General features: G+C 29.0%; 4 protein-coding genes across 4 annotated transcripts; 2 read left to right on the top strand and 2 right to left on the bottom strand.

Moving 5' to 3' along the window:
• The first annotated feature begins 2,713 nt into the window (after positions 1-2,713).
• Positions 2,714-5,767, top strand: LOC145751064 (leucine-rich repeat-containing protein 3B-like). The gene is made up of 7 exons (XM_082567144.1): positions 2,714-2,993; positions 3,116-3,265; positions 3,738-3,995; positions 4,135-4,215; positions 4,403-4,604; positions 4,850-4,979; positions 5,220-5,767. The coding sequence occupies exons 1-7, from the start codon at positions 2,782-2,784 to the stop codon at positions 5,330-5,332; spliced, it is 1,146 nt and encodes a 381-aa protein (XP_082423270.1). The 5' UTR covers positions 2,714-2,781; the 3' UTR covers positions 5,333-5,767.
• Positions 5,768-6,123: 356 nt separating this feature from the next.
• LOC145749367 (ras-related protein Rap-2a-like) lies at positions 6,124-10,573 on the bottom strand. Its single transcript, XM_082565115.1, has 4 exons — positions 10,337-10,573; positions 10,002-10,230; positions 9,548-9,793; positions 6,124-8,505 (listed from the first exon to the last, which is right to left on the bottom strand). The coding sequence occupies exons 1-3, from the start codon at positions 10,456-10,458 to the stop codon at positions 9,602-9,604; spliced, it is 543 nt and encodes a 180-aa protein (XP_082421241.1). The 5' UTR covers positions 10,459-10,573; the 3' UTR covers positions 6,124-8,505; positions 9,548-9,601.
• Positions 10,574-11,981: 1,408 nt separating this feature from the next.
• LOC145749463 (dolichol kinase-like) lies at positions 11,982-13,835 on the top strand. The gene has a single exon (XM_082565229.1). The coding sequence runs from the start codon at positions 12,107-12,109 to the stop codon at positions 13,571-13,573; it is 1,467 nt and encodes a 488-aa protein (XP_082421355.1). The 5' UTR covers positions 11,982-12,106; the 3' UTR covers positions 13,574-13,835.
• Positions 13,614-16,225, bottom strand: LOC145749464 (set1/Ash2 histone methyltransferase complex subunit ASH2-like). The gene is made up of 5 exons (XM_082565230.1): positions 15,990-16,225; positions 15,497-15,684; positions 15,138-15,374; positions 14,708-14,873; positions 13,614-14,301 (listed from the first exon to the last, which is right to left on the bottom strand). Exons 1-5 carry the CDS (start codon positions 16,146-16,148, stop codon positions 13,999-14,001), a joined length of 1,053 nt encoding a protein of 350 aa, XP_082421356.1. The 5' UTR covers positions 16,149-16,225; the 3' UTR covers positions 13,614-13,998.
• Between the last annotated feature and the right edge of the window lie 35 nt (positions 16,226-16,260).

The following is a 16,260-nucleotide window of genomic DNA, read 5'->3' as shown; positions in this document are numbered from 1 at the left end:
CCCTTAAAAAACAGCAAAAAACAACCGCCAAGAACCCAGTTACCCTCAATTGAAGATGAGGATTTAGTCGAAGTTATCCCAGAATGGAAAAGAAAATTATTTGAACAAAAAAAGGAAAAGAAACAATTAGCGGTTGTGACGTAATTGTGACCAACGGTTTAAAAATTAAAAAAAATTTACGTCGTTATTTTAATGCGTCCAGAGATAGTAAATACCCTTAACATAATTATATATCAACTAACTAACAAAATTCTTAATAATTTAATTAGGGCTACTATTGCATTGCATTTTTTAACATTTTTAGGCCAATATTGCATAAGAACAATAACAGTTTTTTCTTTTAAATTTGAATAATTTTTGTAAATTAAAAAAAAAAAAATAGTCATATTAAAAACAATTGCAAAGGCTATAAGTTATTCTGCACAAATTTTAATTTTTCGTAAACCTTAATATCAAGAGTTTTTCAACTTCGCAGTATGACTTTATTACAAAACGACTGAGTTGAGCAAAAATGAATATTTGCAATGTCATCTATTTATTTGACTTAATCAAATAATTTGTTATCTTTAAACGCATACAAAGTTGCATGCTGTACTCGTTAACGTTACATTGAATAAATAATTTGTGTCTGATTGAAAAAAAAAAAATCCAATTTAAATAGCCAATTATTACTTATTTTTCTCATTTTAAGTTAGGTTAAAATCGGAACAAAAAACATGAAATTTAAGGTTTAAAATCAAATAATAATTTTCCACGCAAATGGTTTTTTTTTACCGACACTAGAAAAAAACATTATTTTAATTAACATAAAGCATCTGTGTTTACTATATTTTAAACCAAAAAATACTACAAACTTAACGTAACGTTTTTATAAAACAAAAAAAATCCCCCTTAAAATTTTTACAACACAAATATTAAATATTATGACCTTCCTACAAAAGATTTATTGATTCGAACACCCAAATTAACTGTGTATGTGTATACCTAGGCAAAACACAGCTTTGATTTGTCTTTGGGAATTATAAATAATATTGATCGGTATAACATTTAGACATACATATTAATCATACTCCAGATAGATTAAGACAGGGCAAAGAAAAAGTTTATTTTGTAAATGTAAAATGTACTAAATATTGTTTAGCATAATTTTAAAATTATATCATAGTATTTTTTTTAACCTAAAAACACTAAACTTGTGAATTTACTAAATATTTTTACGCATGTCAGTTTTAATAAACGTTCGATCAATTATTGATTACTAATATCAAAAATGTTAAAACAAGCTATAAATATATATAAACGCATATGGCATACTGTATATCAGATCTACAGACAAATGAAGTTTAAAAAAATTCAGCACAAAAATAAAATTAATATTTAAACAACTAGATAAGACTGTGTTTATGATATGCCGAAACGTTACACCCGTCGTCAATTTTCAGCAAGGCATAACTCAATACTCAACGGAATTTCTGATATAGAACGCCAGATTTACGGACCACTTAATTACATTAGAGATACAGAGATAGGCGAGTGAAACCGTTTAGTAAATGATATTAGCTGGTTATAGATATACAGTGGATTTTCAATGTCTAATGTTAGATTGTTACCAACTGTGCGGCCTACAGTTATATTGCTAGTTAAAATAAATTACGTACTCAGCCCTAATTACCAGTTTATTCCTAAACCCACTATTACGTTGAATATTAAGTAGCTTATACTAGTTATTAAGAGTTTTTTTATAGAGAATTAAAAAATTGAAGTCAAAGAAATAGACAGTCGGATAGTAACATTTTTGTTATTTTGTTAAACTGCATAAAACAAAAATTTAGTACTATTAAATAATCAAAAACCCATTCACATTAAACATTTACAGTTTATAGATCAAATTTACCTAAAATTCAGGTATTAAATTGAACTAAATTACTGCAATGACAGTTTGAACTTTATATGACTTCGGTAATGTTTAAATTAAATGCATTAGTAATCCGTTAACAGCTGATATGTCAGCAGGTTACCGCTAAATATGTAACAACTTGCTGATTATTACTTTTATAATTCATTTAAAAAATAACAAAAATGTTAAATATACTATTTAAAAACATTATCCCCTTTTTTAAAAACTTTTAGCATTTTTTTTAACAATAAAGCATTTTTAAACTAACTTTTATCGTGTTATAACGCTTAAATATTTGGTACTAGAGTGTAATTGCCTATTTGTTAAACGCCTTAGTAGTTTAATATTACGGTATTTAGTAACAAATTCTAAAATAACAGTTCCTAAATATGCTTTATGTCAATCATAAAAATTTCAATACAAAGGGCATTCACGGTAGACTGTTATTGACTGGTTTTGTCTTTTAAAGGATATGTTTGATTTTAATAAGTAATTTGCCGTACAATTAATTTCTTCGTCAATGACATTATATTAATAATTTAGTAGCCCGATATAATTTCGCTTAAGCATTTACGAAGACAATTCACAAACCATATATTTTGGTATTTTAAGAACATAATTGTTTTGTGTTTTAGTTAGGAAAGTTAAGGTTAAAAATGAAGCAGCGAAATTCACATACTATAAGTAACAGATTATAGTAAAATATATATTTAGGATAAACTGCTTTTAAAAAGGTTATATTCCCGCGCAAAAATATCAATTTAAATGTCTAATAAATACTAATTTTTCTTTTTTTTAGTTTAGATAAGTTGAAATAAGTACAAAATGCTAAATTAATTTCATAATATTAAACAATTGGATCAACTTTTACGAGAAAAAAAAACATGTTAGCCCATTTAAATAAAATCCTGGCGTTAGTTATTTTTTTAGTCGGACAAGTTACAGGTTATAGCGGGGAAGCCCCCAACCTGAGCACGTGTTCGAAAAAATGCAAATGTTTCTACGTGGAACCTGAATTGTTGGACGCAATTCCGTCGATGTATTCTTTACCCTTGGTTGATAACCAGCAATTTGCATTGACCGTATCATGTCAAAGGTAGGATTTAGGTATTATAGTTTGACTTACTTATACCAACAAACCAAACGTTACATTTAAATAAAAATCATAAAGTTTTATTAAATTTAACTATTTAAATAAATAAAAACATGATTTTTCAGGCAACGGTTAGTAACAGTTCCCACAGATCTATCACAGAATACCACAATGCTTTACCTTTCTCAAAATTACATCACAACAATTCACGCAAACTCATTCGAAAATGTAAGCAACGTTAAAGCACTTGCGTTGGACAACAACAGAATATCAAGGTATTGTAATACCCGTATGTAGTGAAACTGTGCTATGCTTAGTTACAATGATAAAACCAAAAAATTGCAAAAGAGGTAAAAATATATTATGCTATATTTATATTAACACTTAAGCCGCCTCTGTGTTTAATACTATTTTAGGTTTAATATGGATGTAGTCTAATGTACCGTTAACGTTTGACATGAAATTACGTAATTAATGATCTTATCAAGTCGATATACAACTGCATGGTTTTAACGTTCTTTTTTTATCTTAATTTGGCATATAACCAAAAAAGAGGCTGTGGCACAACTTTATATCTTTATCTTAACATGGTATAGACAAAAAACGACCTCAAGTACAATATATTAAATAGAAAATATTAAACTACACGTATAACTATTAAGTGTACCTTCAGTAGTATCAGTTTTTTTATTTCGCAATATTTTAAAAGCTTCATATTTATAATGTTCTTATTTTCTTTTTTCTTAGTATTTCGAACAATACATTCATTCACCTCAACTCGCTGGAATTCCTTGATTTAAGCAACAACCAACTACGAACTATACCAGATGGCATGCTCTGTCCATGGCAATACCAACTCAGTCCATTTTCCTGTCCTGTTAAAACGTACGAGCCGCGAAACACAACGTTGCGCCTAAAGCTTGTTGGAAATCCGTGGGAATGCTCTTGCTACCTGCAGCAGTTTTTCCAGTTTCACAGCTGCCAGGATACTCCAGTTTGTGTGTGGTATGTCTATATAAGATTTTACTGAAAAATAATACGACTAGTTTACTAATAGTAAAATGTTTTCCTAATTCTCGACGTTTTGAGCACGTTCCTGTGATTTTCTACCGTATATTTGTAAATTTAACAATATTTTATACAGGTTTATTCCGATCACTCAAACAGATGATTCCATTGGATATTGCGAATCGCCGAAATCTTTAAAAGGTGTTCCACTAAATAGGTTTGTTTTTGTTTTAGTCTCTTATATTATATAATATAAAATTTATTAACATTTTAGATAACCATGCTTTTTCAAGTCCTTCGCAAACCAAAACAAGTTTGCGAGCAATTCTGGTTGTAAAATTAATGAACATACAGCATAATTTGCAAAACAAAAGCCTGTTACTGTATTTTTTTATGTTTTTAAGGTTATCCAGTAGTATAGACCCAATCTCAAGACACCTTCAATTTGTTAACATGTGCATTATAAGAACTGGTGGAATCGACTTCGCTTTACTTATCGTTATTTTTTCCTGGATTGGAGTTATGATGGGATATGTTATTCACTTTGTCATGTGGAACAACAGAGAAGTTTCAAGACATAAATCATATATTGCGTCGTTGGAAAAGGTGATTACAAGTAGTAATGCAAATTTATAGTTATTTTTGGTATAAACTGTTTATAACAAAAACTAGAATAAATAAATACAACAGGCCATGGTTTTAAGTTATTTTTGCAAGTTTGGGCCAATATTGGCGTCTTTAAAAAACTCTTTATTAAATATGCAAATATTTTCGTTTTGTACCTGCTTATAATAATAACCTTATATTTGTCAAACATACACTTTACAATTATTTCTTGTTCCCTTAAATAGAAAAAATCGATCGAAGAAGAGGCAAAAAGATTAGCGAGATTAAAGGAATTAAGACAAACTAGTGTTGATAAATCTCCATTTATGAGTAGAAAAAGTGATCATTCTAATTCAGAAGAAACACTCACAAAAAGTAAACATTTATAGTTGACACTGTATTAAAAGTTAATTCTTATAATATTTAATGTATGTATAATAAAAAATTTAAAAAAGCTAATCTGTCCAAAATGTGACTTGTAAATTTTGGATGAACGGCGAATAGTGTTACATTAGTGAGGTTCAAACTCGAAACCATGTCGTGTCCAACCTGTTCCCAAGACCGTATACCACTTTATTGAACATAGTCAATAAATAAAGCTTTTAATATAAACAGGTGTAAAGCGGCCACTTCTAAACCCAAATTTTCCAAAACCGTCCCCAATTTGGAAGCACCGACAAATACAAAGTTTTTCTACACCCTCAACGCCCACATTATCGAAGTCTTAATAGATAACATTGACTAAGAGGGCGGGACGGGACTGTGCGCCAACAGACAAGTCATGCTTATGGAGCTGTATATAATACGCATATGCAAGAAAACCATAGCACATTTCAGTGGGTCATTTGTGCATTGGTCACACAGGTACAGCGCCATTCACGAGGCTGCATTTTTATATATTGAGCTGTTTATTAATTTTACCCACACATCACAATCTGTGGTTTTTATTATACTATGAAGGCCTATGAATAAAAATTCATATTTTTTATTAATCTACATTATATGTAGAAATATGTTACAAACAATTTGGTATAATTTTGAGTATTTTTGGCTATTATGTCATGTACATATATGGCGAATGTTATTTTTATTTACGTATTTAACATTATGAAACAATGAAATATTCGCTTTTCATTTCATGCGTCATCTTTTTTTTAGTTACGTCAGCGAATTTTTAAGCTTCTATTCTCCTTTAGTTGTTTCTAATCTAATTCTCTTTAAAATAATAAATCATCATAAAATGAGAAATTAACATTTTTAATCATAAAGTTCATGTTAATTAACATTTTTTCTAAATTATTCATGTTTTAACGATTGTTTTACAAATTAATTAGGTATTTTTCATTAGGAAGTTTTATATAATGACGTCATAGTATCGGTAAATTAAATATAAATTAAACTGTTAATTAAACTAGCACTGGAATGGGTATAAAAACTATTTGAAAGGTAATTTAGCAGAGTCTATCTAACCTAATAAATGAAAAAGTAATCTAATTAAATATTCTTAAAAAATATATAAAAACACTTTTTTTTAAAACGCCAAAAAAGTAATTTATTTAAAAATCTTCGTTAGATAACTCGAAATACGAAAAAATAACAATAAGGCTACACATAATAATAATATAATAACATCAATGAAAAATAAACAATTACAAAGCAATATTCGTTTGATTTAAAATATATAAGCGTACAGGTGGAATGTAAAATCGTATGATATGTTTATACATGCAACCAAAATGAAAACTTAATTTTGAGTTCATTTTATGAGTTAAAAAACATTTGCTTAAAAACATTGCCTAACGTTAGCCCAATTTTTTTAAGTTGGTATCAAAAAAGGCATTAAAATTGTGCTTCAAAAATTTTAACAATTTTTATTTGCTAAAGGGCATACAAAATATCGTGTGAACATAAAGGCCAAGATTAGACAACAAAAACTACTGCGACTTTTTTCAAGGTAATTACTCCTCCCGCTCGTTTTTAACACTAGACGCCAGTGGTTGTATCGTATTACAAAACACAGGAAATTGGGAAAGGGTTTAGCTCAGGTATTATTGTTATTGAATGCCATTACAACCTAAAATAATTGCCGAAACAAAGTACTTATTACTTTACAATTCAAGATGTATGTTTTATGAGTTAATTAAAAAGGACTTCTTATAAACTCTTTTAAAGCGCATTGAAACAATGAAAATATCCGTAAAATCGAAATTAAATTATTTTTAGAATTTTTGTAGGAAGTTACATCAAATTATGTCAAATAACAATAATATCAAATTGTTTTGTAGGCAATACGGAAATATATCAATTGTAATAGGTATATCGGCACACTTCATTTGAACTTGGTAGTAGGTTTTAGGCGGGCATTTTAATTTAAATACAATGCTTTAATGTTCATATACAATTTAACTTTTCAAAATACCTGTGTTCGATTATGTGTAACATTATCCAAATAAACATGGTTTAAAATTGAATTGACCGATTACAGTGCGTAAGTCATTACAAGGGCGAAATGTTGTACTTGAAAACGCTAAATAGGGTGGCGATAATTTGCTAAACCGGTTGTGATTTCCTTAATTAATTATGCCTGGCGTCGAACTGATTAGTTCTATATAAATACAGTTATTACGTCGATTTTTAGTCGGTCAATTTAGGTACAGTGTAATGGGGAAGACAGACTTAATTGTCATTAACACCGCGTCGATGTTTGTAATTTGTGCAATTGACGCTCGACTGCCAAAATGCTGAGCAAGCGATCATACACATTTACAGGCAACGTTGCCAAGCGCTTTATTTGAGTAAACATTACGCCATGTCGTAAACGAAGGTCTCTTTGTACACGTTTTGGATAAGCGTAGGTTTGAACTAAGGTTACCAGCGTAAATTCACTTGTGTATAAAGTTGGAATGAAATAAAGCACACGACTTTTGCAATCCTGTAATTTTAAGGCTGGCAGAGCAAATAAAAGCTTTTCCATAATAACAGCACTTAAAAAAATGAAAAAATGCCTTAAATATTGTGCTAGGGTTTTAAGCAAATGTACACATTAGAATTTTTACAAAATTTGGTTAATTTTTTAAAGTCAGCCAGATACGAGTTTGGCCAATTTTTATTATAGAATATACTCTAAAATGTACATATGCATATTTGGAAAAGCAATAAAAACTAAGCATTATACATGTTACACATATGTATACTAATAACTAACTTAAAAAAGTTATATAACATTCAAATTTAAAATGCAACATTTTCATAACAAACTCATAAATAAATCACAACAAAATAAAAAAAGCGTTTGAAAGGCAAACGAAAAAGTATATAATATAAATTATTTTTCTGATCAATTTAACTAAACCATTCAAATTTGAAATATAAATCCAGTTACTGTTGTACTTCTTGTACTTTTTAACATATTAAAAGTAATACGACACACTTATGTGTATTACATAAAATAATCATTAAAAAGTGCGCTGAAATAAATATTTTAATTATAATCGAATGGCACCCAACGAAAAAAATATATTTTTCCGCAAACTTTATAAAGATTTTAGAAATAACTTAAAATATATTCTATACAACATTTTTAAATGCTAATTAACCAAACTAGCATTAGATTTATTTGTAGGTATTTTAAGGCAAAAAATTGATTTATTATAGGAAGAATTACATAAAAATGTTAATATTAGTTTATGTACAAAGCAGTTAAGAGTCATAAACATAAAAATCAAACATAAATATGATGAACTCTTGACTTTTTGTTATCAGTAAAATAAGACTAAATATGTTTTTGTAGTACCTTAATAGTGAGTTGGTTTTACAAATGTTCTTATTTAAATAAATGGTTGGAAAGTTTGAGCTTGTTTGGTTTTAAAGTTGTCAGGTGTTTAACTTCCTATCTGTGGACCTAAAAAAAGCAAAAAAAAAATAGCCTTAATTTGGTTGTTATAGGAAGAAATTTAAATAACCAAGGGCAGGGCACATGGAATTTTAATACTTAAAAAAATGTTAATTCCGTATACAAAAAAAGATAATTTCCTAAATTGTATATTCATAATAAACTAGTTTATATGGTAGTTGTTAATTTAAAGGCCATATATGGTAAGATTCAAAGTAATTAATTACATGTTAAACCTTTAAATTTGCCTACACCAATGTCTTAGTCACATTAATTAACTGTAAGTCATATCTATTGGTATTACCATTATTTTTATATATTCAATATATATTAATTTGACAAATATTAAATTTTAATTTTTTGTTATTGAGTAGTTTTTAAATTTCTTTACCAGAAGTAAAAAATGTATGAGGTATTTGTTTCAGTAATTAAGGGAATATAATTACAGGATAGCCCACCTAGGTATAGGAAATATTGTAAAACTTTTTAAAAGTTAATGCTATCATAAAATATACAATCACACTTAATTAATTTAACACTACATAGTTGCCATTTTAATTTGATATGCCCTCAGGTTAAATAGTTTTAATTTTAATGCTTAAATTCTGTGGCACAGATAATGATTACAGTTTATACTTTAAGAAAAGAAGCTGGTTATGAATACCAAAAAGTTATTACAAAAAAGGTTAAATTAGTGCAATGCACTTTTCAACAAACTGGCAACTGATATTTCATTTGACTACATGGTCTTTTGACTAATTTACACAATCAACATTGAATCAAACTCTAAAACCATTGTCCATAACTTTACCAAACTGTTTAGTAAACATAATCATCTTTCATAGAAAAGCATGTGCCAAACACAAAGCAAACATTTTTGAGACATTGCCGGGCAATTGTTCATAAAAAGCAGACTCTTTTACAAACAACTCCAAATAAAAAATTGTATATATAGCCTATACAATATGTTTTTGAAATGGTGGGCAAACTATTGAAGCAAAATCACAAAACACGTTTGTTTTAAACCAGTTTTTTTTAATATTTTACATACCTGTTTCATTTATAGTGTCATTGACCCCTGTAATTCCACCAGGGGTGGGAATAGCTATAAAATATTACAGCAGCCATCTCCCGTTTTGGGCTGCGTCAAAAAATTTGTTTCCCTGACAATCTCGGCAAATAGTTCATCTACGTTGCGCTTACTCTTGGCCGAGGTTTCTAAAAAGGGACATCCCCATTCGCTTGCGAGTGTAGCACCATCTACTGTTCGAACTTCACGTTCGGATTCTAAATCAACCTAAATTTTAAAAAAACAATATAAAAATTAAGACAGAAAAACAGCAATTCAATCCTAAATTATGTAAACTTGTGCTTACATATTTCACGAATAATATATAAACAATGAGACAATTTTACATTTCCCGCATTAGAATTACCAGACAGTCTGTAAAAAATGTTCCATTCAGTACATCTATTTAAAGAGGGTAAAGATGATATACACATACCTTATTTCCTACCAGGACAATTGGTACTCTGTCTGTCCCCTTGAGACGACATATTTGCTCCCTCATTGGTTTAATGTCATGGAAAGACTGGGAATTAACAAGGGAGTAAACAAGGATGAAACCCTGTCCATTTTTAATGTATAAATCTCGCATGGAAGCAAATTGTTCGGTTCCTGCTGTGTCTAAAATCTCCAGTATTGACGGAGAGGTGTCGACTTCAATTTCTTTTCTGATAAAAAAAAATATATGGTTAAAATATATAACCTTACTTATATAAGAACCTTATTACATATATAATCCCCTTACTAAAACAAATTTAAAATCAAATTGAGCACCTGTAAAAATCTTCAATAGTTGGATCATATTTTTCTGCAAATGTTCCTGTTACAAACTGAACAGTAAGAGCACTTTTACCAACTCCTCCAGAGCCCAAAACAACTACTTTAAACTCTTTCATTTTAGGATTTTTTGGTTAAAATTGTGATACAATCCTTGGGTATTCAGCACACCATGCTGAGCATGAAAATAAATTTATTTTTATATGTCTAGACAGGTTTAAACTGTTTCTAAATTGACCTAAGAACAAATACATTGTTAAAACATAAAAAAATGTGAAAAGCAAAAGGCCAGTTAAACACATATATAAAAAAATAATCACCTATTTAAACCAGACAATTTCATTATATATAGCAAATGTTAATACATTTCATTAACAACAAAAAAGTAATAATGTAGTCTTTTGTGGAAGGATATGGTGAAAAATGTTGTTATTTAGAGAAAATGGGTTTAATTTTAACTGCTACAACAACTCTTTTATAAGAAAGTTGAATGAAATTTATTAAATTAAGTAATTCTTTATACATTGGTCAATATTTAAATATAGTAACAACTTCTAATTTGTTTTCCCTTATAGCTAGTCGGCTGGTATCATAAACTGTTGATTTCTAATTTCTTTAATTATATAATAAAATAAAATATGGGCTATAATTCAGTTTATTTTTAATTTATTTAAATTAAACTGCTGAATTCAATTAAAAAATAATATCTAACATTTGTATATTCTTCCACCTTTAGACCTTACACCTTCGTTTTAAATTTTAGAAAAGTTATAAATAATCAATCATTCACTTTTTGATTAAAAAACACCATGCTGAAATGGTAAAGCTTTACCCTTTATAATTTATACATGAACTAAAACTTACTGTTAGACACATAACCCGAAACTGACTAAAAAATTTAAATACGCGTCATTCCATTAGCACATGTAAATGATGAATTGCCACTTGCTGACTAATTTTTTTTTATAATTCTTAAGCAAAATGTCTTAACAAGCTGACAAGCATAAACCATAAGTTAATAGCGATCATAACGTACGGCCAACAAATTAGGTTAAAAATAGGTTATTTTAAATTTATTTTACACGAATGTCCTACGATAGTACAGTATAATATAAACAAGGTAACGTAATTTTTGACAAAGAAAAAAAGAGTAGTCAGCCACTCTTTGAACGAACGAAATGACCAACTATGTGACGTGACGTCGGGCGTCGCCGTTACCCTTGGGTGAATTTTAAAAGATTTCGACACCACTCGAAAAACAAAGAAAAACGTAAAAGCTTTTTTTATTAAATTTTAACGTTTAATCTTTAATTGAATAAACATTTTTAAATAAGTTATGTTAACTATTTTTTACTTTTAATAACTGATTTACGTATTTTATCCTCAATAAAAAATGATGCTGTAATCAAAACGAAAAATTTGCAAAAATTAAAAAAAAATATGAATAACGATAATTTATACAATTAATAATAATTTTGCGTGCATTTAAAAGGTACAACTATAAATATCTTTATTTATCTATTTAGAAGAAAAAATAGAACTTTTCTGTACAGGGGATTACCGAGTTATTTTTACCCTTCTTTGATTGGCTTTATCTTTTCTCTACTTACTTTCAGTTTAAAAGCGCGACTATAAGCTAAAACAGTATTTTAGGCTGGTTTAAGTTGTAGGAAATATTTTAGAATAATTTGTAAAAGTTTTATATATATAATTTACTTTGCAAAGACTATTTAGGTAAATTAAGGCAAAACAAAAAAACTTAGTCCAATGGAAAATGCGCTGATTTCTTCTACGTTTGTGTACACGTTATTTACTTCTAAAGTAAAGTGGTCGGCGTGTCATGACGAAGTGAACATTATTCTCTGTCTGGTATGTGCCATTATTCATGGCCTGGGTTTCAGATTTTTAACTAACAAATTTCGTCCTAATACAGATAATGCACTTTACTATTCCTGTGTTATTTTACCTAACGTTATTTTCTACAGTTCGACCCATAGTTATCATTACAATTCTGCCGCTTTGGTTATATCAATTGTAACATTGTTTGTACTTTTAATATGTAGTGAACTTCATATTGGTGCAAAGTTGGGTCTTACAATATTTCTGTTGGTTAGTTGTATTATGTACTTTTTTGTTTGTTTGGACTTCGTTGAAGTATTTACTGACCATAAATATTTTATATCCTTGCTTATTAAAACTTTTGTATTCCTTATTGTATTTTTTCTATGCTTTAATTATTGCCCACAAAGTTTTTCATTAGGTGAAAGTATTTTAATCAGCCACATGACTTCATTTTTATTTGGTTATGCCAACGAAAATTCTGAGTTATATTTTTTTAGTGTTTCAATATTTTATGCAAAATTTATTGCCGTGTTTATAGCATTAGCTATAATTCTCATTAACAAATTTGAAAGTAGAAAAAATTATGTATTTTATTCCTTACTTTGTGTTATGCTTGGATTTTGTTTTATTTTTTATAAAAAGTGGATATTAAGCAACCTTGAAAAATCATATTACTTCTTCATTAAAGAATCTCTGTTTCGATTTTACTTGATCATATTTTGGTTTATAGTAGTATTTGCATGTGTTAATTATATTGTGTTTCGCAAATCAAAAAAGGCTGCCTCTACTGCCGAAAGAAAAGTGTTTCACATATTTATCCTGCTTGTTTACATTCCTGGACTTTTGTTGGATATTTCTTTACTTTTTTTGTGCTCTAGTTTTGTATGTGGATTTTTTGCAGTAATAGCAACAATGCATGCTTTTAAAATTGCACCTATTGGGAACCGACTTCATTCTTCATTGGATATTTTTACTGGAAAACAGGACTGTGGTAAATTTGTCTTAACCCCGGTTTATTTGTTGTTGGGGTTGTCATACCCAATTTGGTTTGCTTGTTGCCAAAACCCAACATTATTCTACAACCCACAACTTTTGCCACCTTTGCAGAGTTTTAGTGGAATTTTATCCGTGGGAATTGGTGATGCAGTTGCCTCTGTCATTGGCTCAAAATATGGAAAAACTTATTTTAAAGGCACAAGGAAAACCTGGGAAGGAACGATTGCTTCTGTGATTTCACAAACAGTTTTTGCATTTTTTCTGATGTTTTTTGGTTTAGTGCAAGCAAGGCTTATTCACACTCTATTTTCCATTTGTGTTGTTGCTATAGTAGAAGCATATACAAAGGAAATAGATAACCTCGTTCTTCCAATACTGATGTATTTTCTATTATGATTTTTACCAAACACAACTCTTAAATTCCATGTACACAATTATTTTAAAAATTTATTTTTAATAAACATAATATTTGTTATTAGAACAGTTCCAATTTAATGTCTCTAAATTGCCCTTTTACTTCAAATGTAAATATATTTACTGTTATTTAGCAAAATATCCTATATGCAATTATATTAAATTACAGGTGTGCCATTATCAATATTTTAAATGTATCTGTGTTTGGTTACACAACATAATCTACTTGTTTTGTGTCAAGAAATAAAATGTAAAAAAAAAAATATGATTGTCGTTACTTTGGTCAAGCAAATTTTGGAAGAAAACATCAATTTTTAATATTGTCAACATAGACACATAGGCTACCTTACCTAACTCTAATAAGGTAGTAGCACTTACAAATCATTTGCCACTTGTAGTGGCAATTTTTAACTATCAATATCATGCTCTACAGCATACACCATATCAGCCAAGCAACTTTCAGTAATAGCACTTCTTGCCCTTGCAGACATTGGCTTGCAGGGTCGCAGAGTTTTAGGAGGAGGATACCTGAATCTTGGTCCGAAGTTCGTAGCGAGGGTTGCAGATTTGTAGAGTGAAACACAAGGGTAATAGTTACCAGCGTATATCTCATTTTCCCATGCTCTTCCCTGCGAAACACCATTTTTGAAAAACTCGATAAAAGCTCCTTGTAACGGTTTAAGTGATTTTTCTGTTGATTCAACTTCATCCTACAGAAAATAAGTAAAAATAATATAAAACAAATTTATTTTAAAATAAGTTGCTTAAGGATTTGGGGGGTTTGATCCATATGGAGTTTTTAATGTAGATAGTAATACAGGAAATTAATGCAGGGCTTGAATTGTAATTACTCATCATTTTCTTGTTTACATGTTTTGAGTCATAAACAGGTAATTTAAAAACAACAAGAATCAATTTCTATACATTGGCATTCTTATAGTAAACGTGTTTTATAGTACACTAAAATGGTGTACAACAATAGTCCACATGCGGTAATTAAATCAGTATTTTGACAGGTTGTATAAAAATAGCTCATAAAATGTATTTTATTAATTATTTTTTAATTTAGCTATTAACAAAATATAAACATTTTAAATAAATCCAAAAACAAATTACCTTTTCCTCAAAGTAAAAAAAACTCTTAAACTTGATCAAAGCATTTTCTTTGCAAGTATCTGTTAAGCCTTGAGATGCTTGGGTAGGTGGCAGATAAATATAAATTCCAAGAATATCTCCCTTTTTATAACCATCACTATAATGATGGCCCCTGCTTTGATGAAATCTTTAAACACATTTAATTTAGTTTAATTACATAGACTTTAAGCAGTGGTAATAAGGTGTCGAATCTGTACTAATGTTAAAATGTGTGAAAATATTTTCCATTAAAAAAAGATAACTAGCAATTGTTAATTATTTATTCTATTATAAAATTACATTGGCAATCACAATTTTCTTAAATTAGTACATACAAAATATGTAACGTAATACATTATACAGTATATTTTGTTTATAAAACTTAAAATAATATTAACAAAAATGCATTAACCTTGTTCCTTTTCTACTTCTCCAAGAATAGCTAAACTTATCGTATCCAAGTGGGGCTTGAAGATTGCCAAGTTTCTGTGACCAACCCACTCTTGTAGCCGATCCCTCCGGCATGTCACTGACTGTGATCTCATAAAACCAACCTCCTTCTCTTATGGAGTGAGATCCACGGACCATGGAGTACCCTTTTTCTCCAGTAACCGATAAACGATCATCTGATATTTTTAATTGAGGTGCTCTAAATTTTTAATGTTTAATTAAACTGGTATTTACAGAAATTTAAGGGATTTAAAATTAAAATACGACATATTTTATATCTAAATAGATAAAAAAAAATTGTCAAGGAAGGCAGTAATTTACCTATCATGTAATGTCAGCAAAACTTTCCCATGCAGCCATCGTCTATACAGTTTTCCAGGGATTGGTTTTCCTGGAAGATCAGGATCCGGATCAGTATCGGGAATATGTGGATCAGGTTCTGCCAGGATGTATCTGTATCCATCTTTGTTAAATGGATGCTCAAGAGGAAAACCATGGGCAGGCAGACGCTTAAGATTTTTTAATGTTAAAAAAAATTTGATAAAATTTTTTGAATATTGTTTGAACCAAAAAACCAAAATGTTGATATATTTAAAATAAAAACACTTTTTAAAAGAAGATTTTTTAGAGTTTGGTTAATTAGTTTTAAATTAATTTTATAATAATTAACGAAAAACATTTGGCAAAATATTAATATTTTAAAAGAATTAATTGAATGAAATTAAATAATTCTTAAAAATAAGATTGCCTATTAATTAATTAATTTTTAGGAACACACACTCAATTCTTTAAAACAACATAAAATAATACTAACCTGGCTATATGGAACTTCTATTTTGCTTTTTTTGTTCGAACTTCCACTTGTATTTTCCTGTTGTTTTCTCTTCTTTCTTGTGCCCCTTCCCTTGCCAAAAGCGGGCAAAGAGCTCGTATGCTGGGTAGGTGGGGGTGGATTATTATATGGGGAATTCATTTTTAGAGAAACTATTGGCAACACGTATCAGATAAACAAAAAACACGTGCTAAATACGTTGAAAAATGGACCTTGTGTTTACGTTTATTTTGCGGACAAATTCAATTTGTAT

Source organism: Corella eumyota, chromosome 4 (assembly GCF_963082875.1).
Source record: "Corella eumyota chromosome 4, kaCorEumy4.1, whole genome shotgun sequence".
Taxonomy (NCBI): Eukaryota; Metazoa; Chordata; class Ascidiacea; order Phlebobranchia; family Corellidae; genus Corella; species Corella eumyota.
This window is presented reverse-complemented; position numbering and strand designations above follow the sequence as displayed.

Bases quoted from the DNA above. Each gene is read 5' to 3' on its own strand.
- LOC145749464 (XM_082565230.1), bottom strand. From the start codon at position 16,148: ATGAATTCCCCATATAATAATCCACCCCCACCTACCCAGCATACGAGC. The intron at 15,685-15,989 runs GTTAGTATTATT...AAAAATCTTAAG, and splicing joins TAGAAGTTCCATATAGCCAG to CGTCTGCCTGCCCATGGTTT. The intron at 14,874-15,137 runs GTTAATGCATTT...ATGTGTTTAAAG, and splicing joins AGAAGTAGAAAAGGAACAAG to ATTTCATCAAAGCAGGGGCC.
- LOC145749463 (XM_082565229.1), top strand. From the start codon at position 12,107: ATGGAAAATGCGCTGATTTCTTCTACGTTTGTGTACACGTTATTTACT.
- LOC145751064 (XM_082567144.1), top strand. From the start codon at position 2,782: ATGTTAGCCCATTTAAATAAAATCCTGGCGTTAGTTATTTTTTTAGTC. The intron at 3,996-4,134 runs GTATGTCTATAT...TATTTTATACAG, and splicing joins GATACTCCAGTTTGTGTGTG to GTTTATTCCGATCACTCAAA. The intron at 4,605-4,849 runs GTGATTACAAGT...TCCCTTAAATAG, and splicing joins ATATTGCGTCGTTGGAAAAG to AAAAAATCGATCGAAGAAGA.
- LOC145749367 (XM_082565115.1), bottom strand. From the start codon at position 10,458: ATGAAAGAGTTTAAAGTAGTTGTTTTGGGCTCTGGAGGAGTTGGTAAA. The intron at 10,231-10,336 runs GTGCTCAATTTG...TTTTTTTATCAG, and splicing joins ACTATTGAAGATTTTTACAG to AAAAGAAATTGAAGTCGACA. The intron at 9,794-10,001 runs GTATGTGTATAT...TTTAAAATTTAG, and splicing joins TTGTCCTGGTAGGAAATAAG to GTTGATTTAGAATCCGAACG.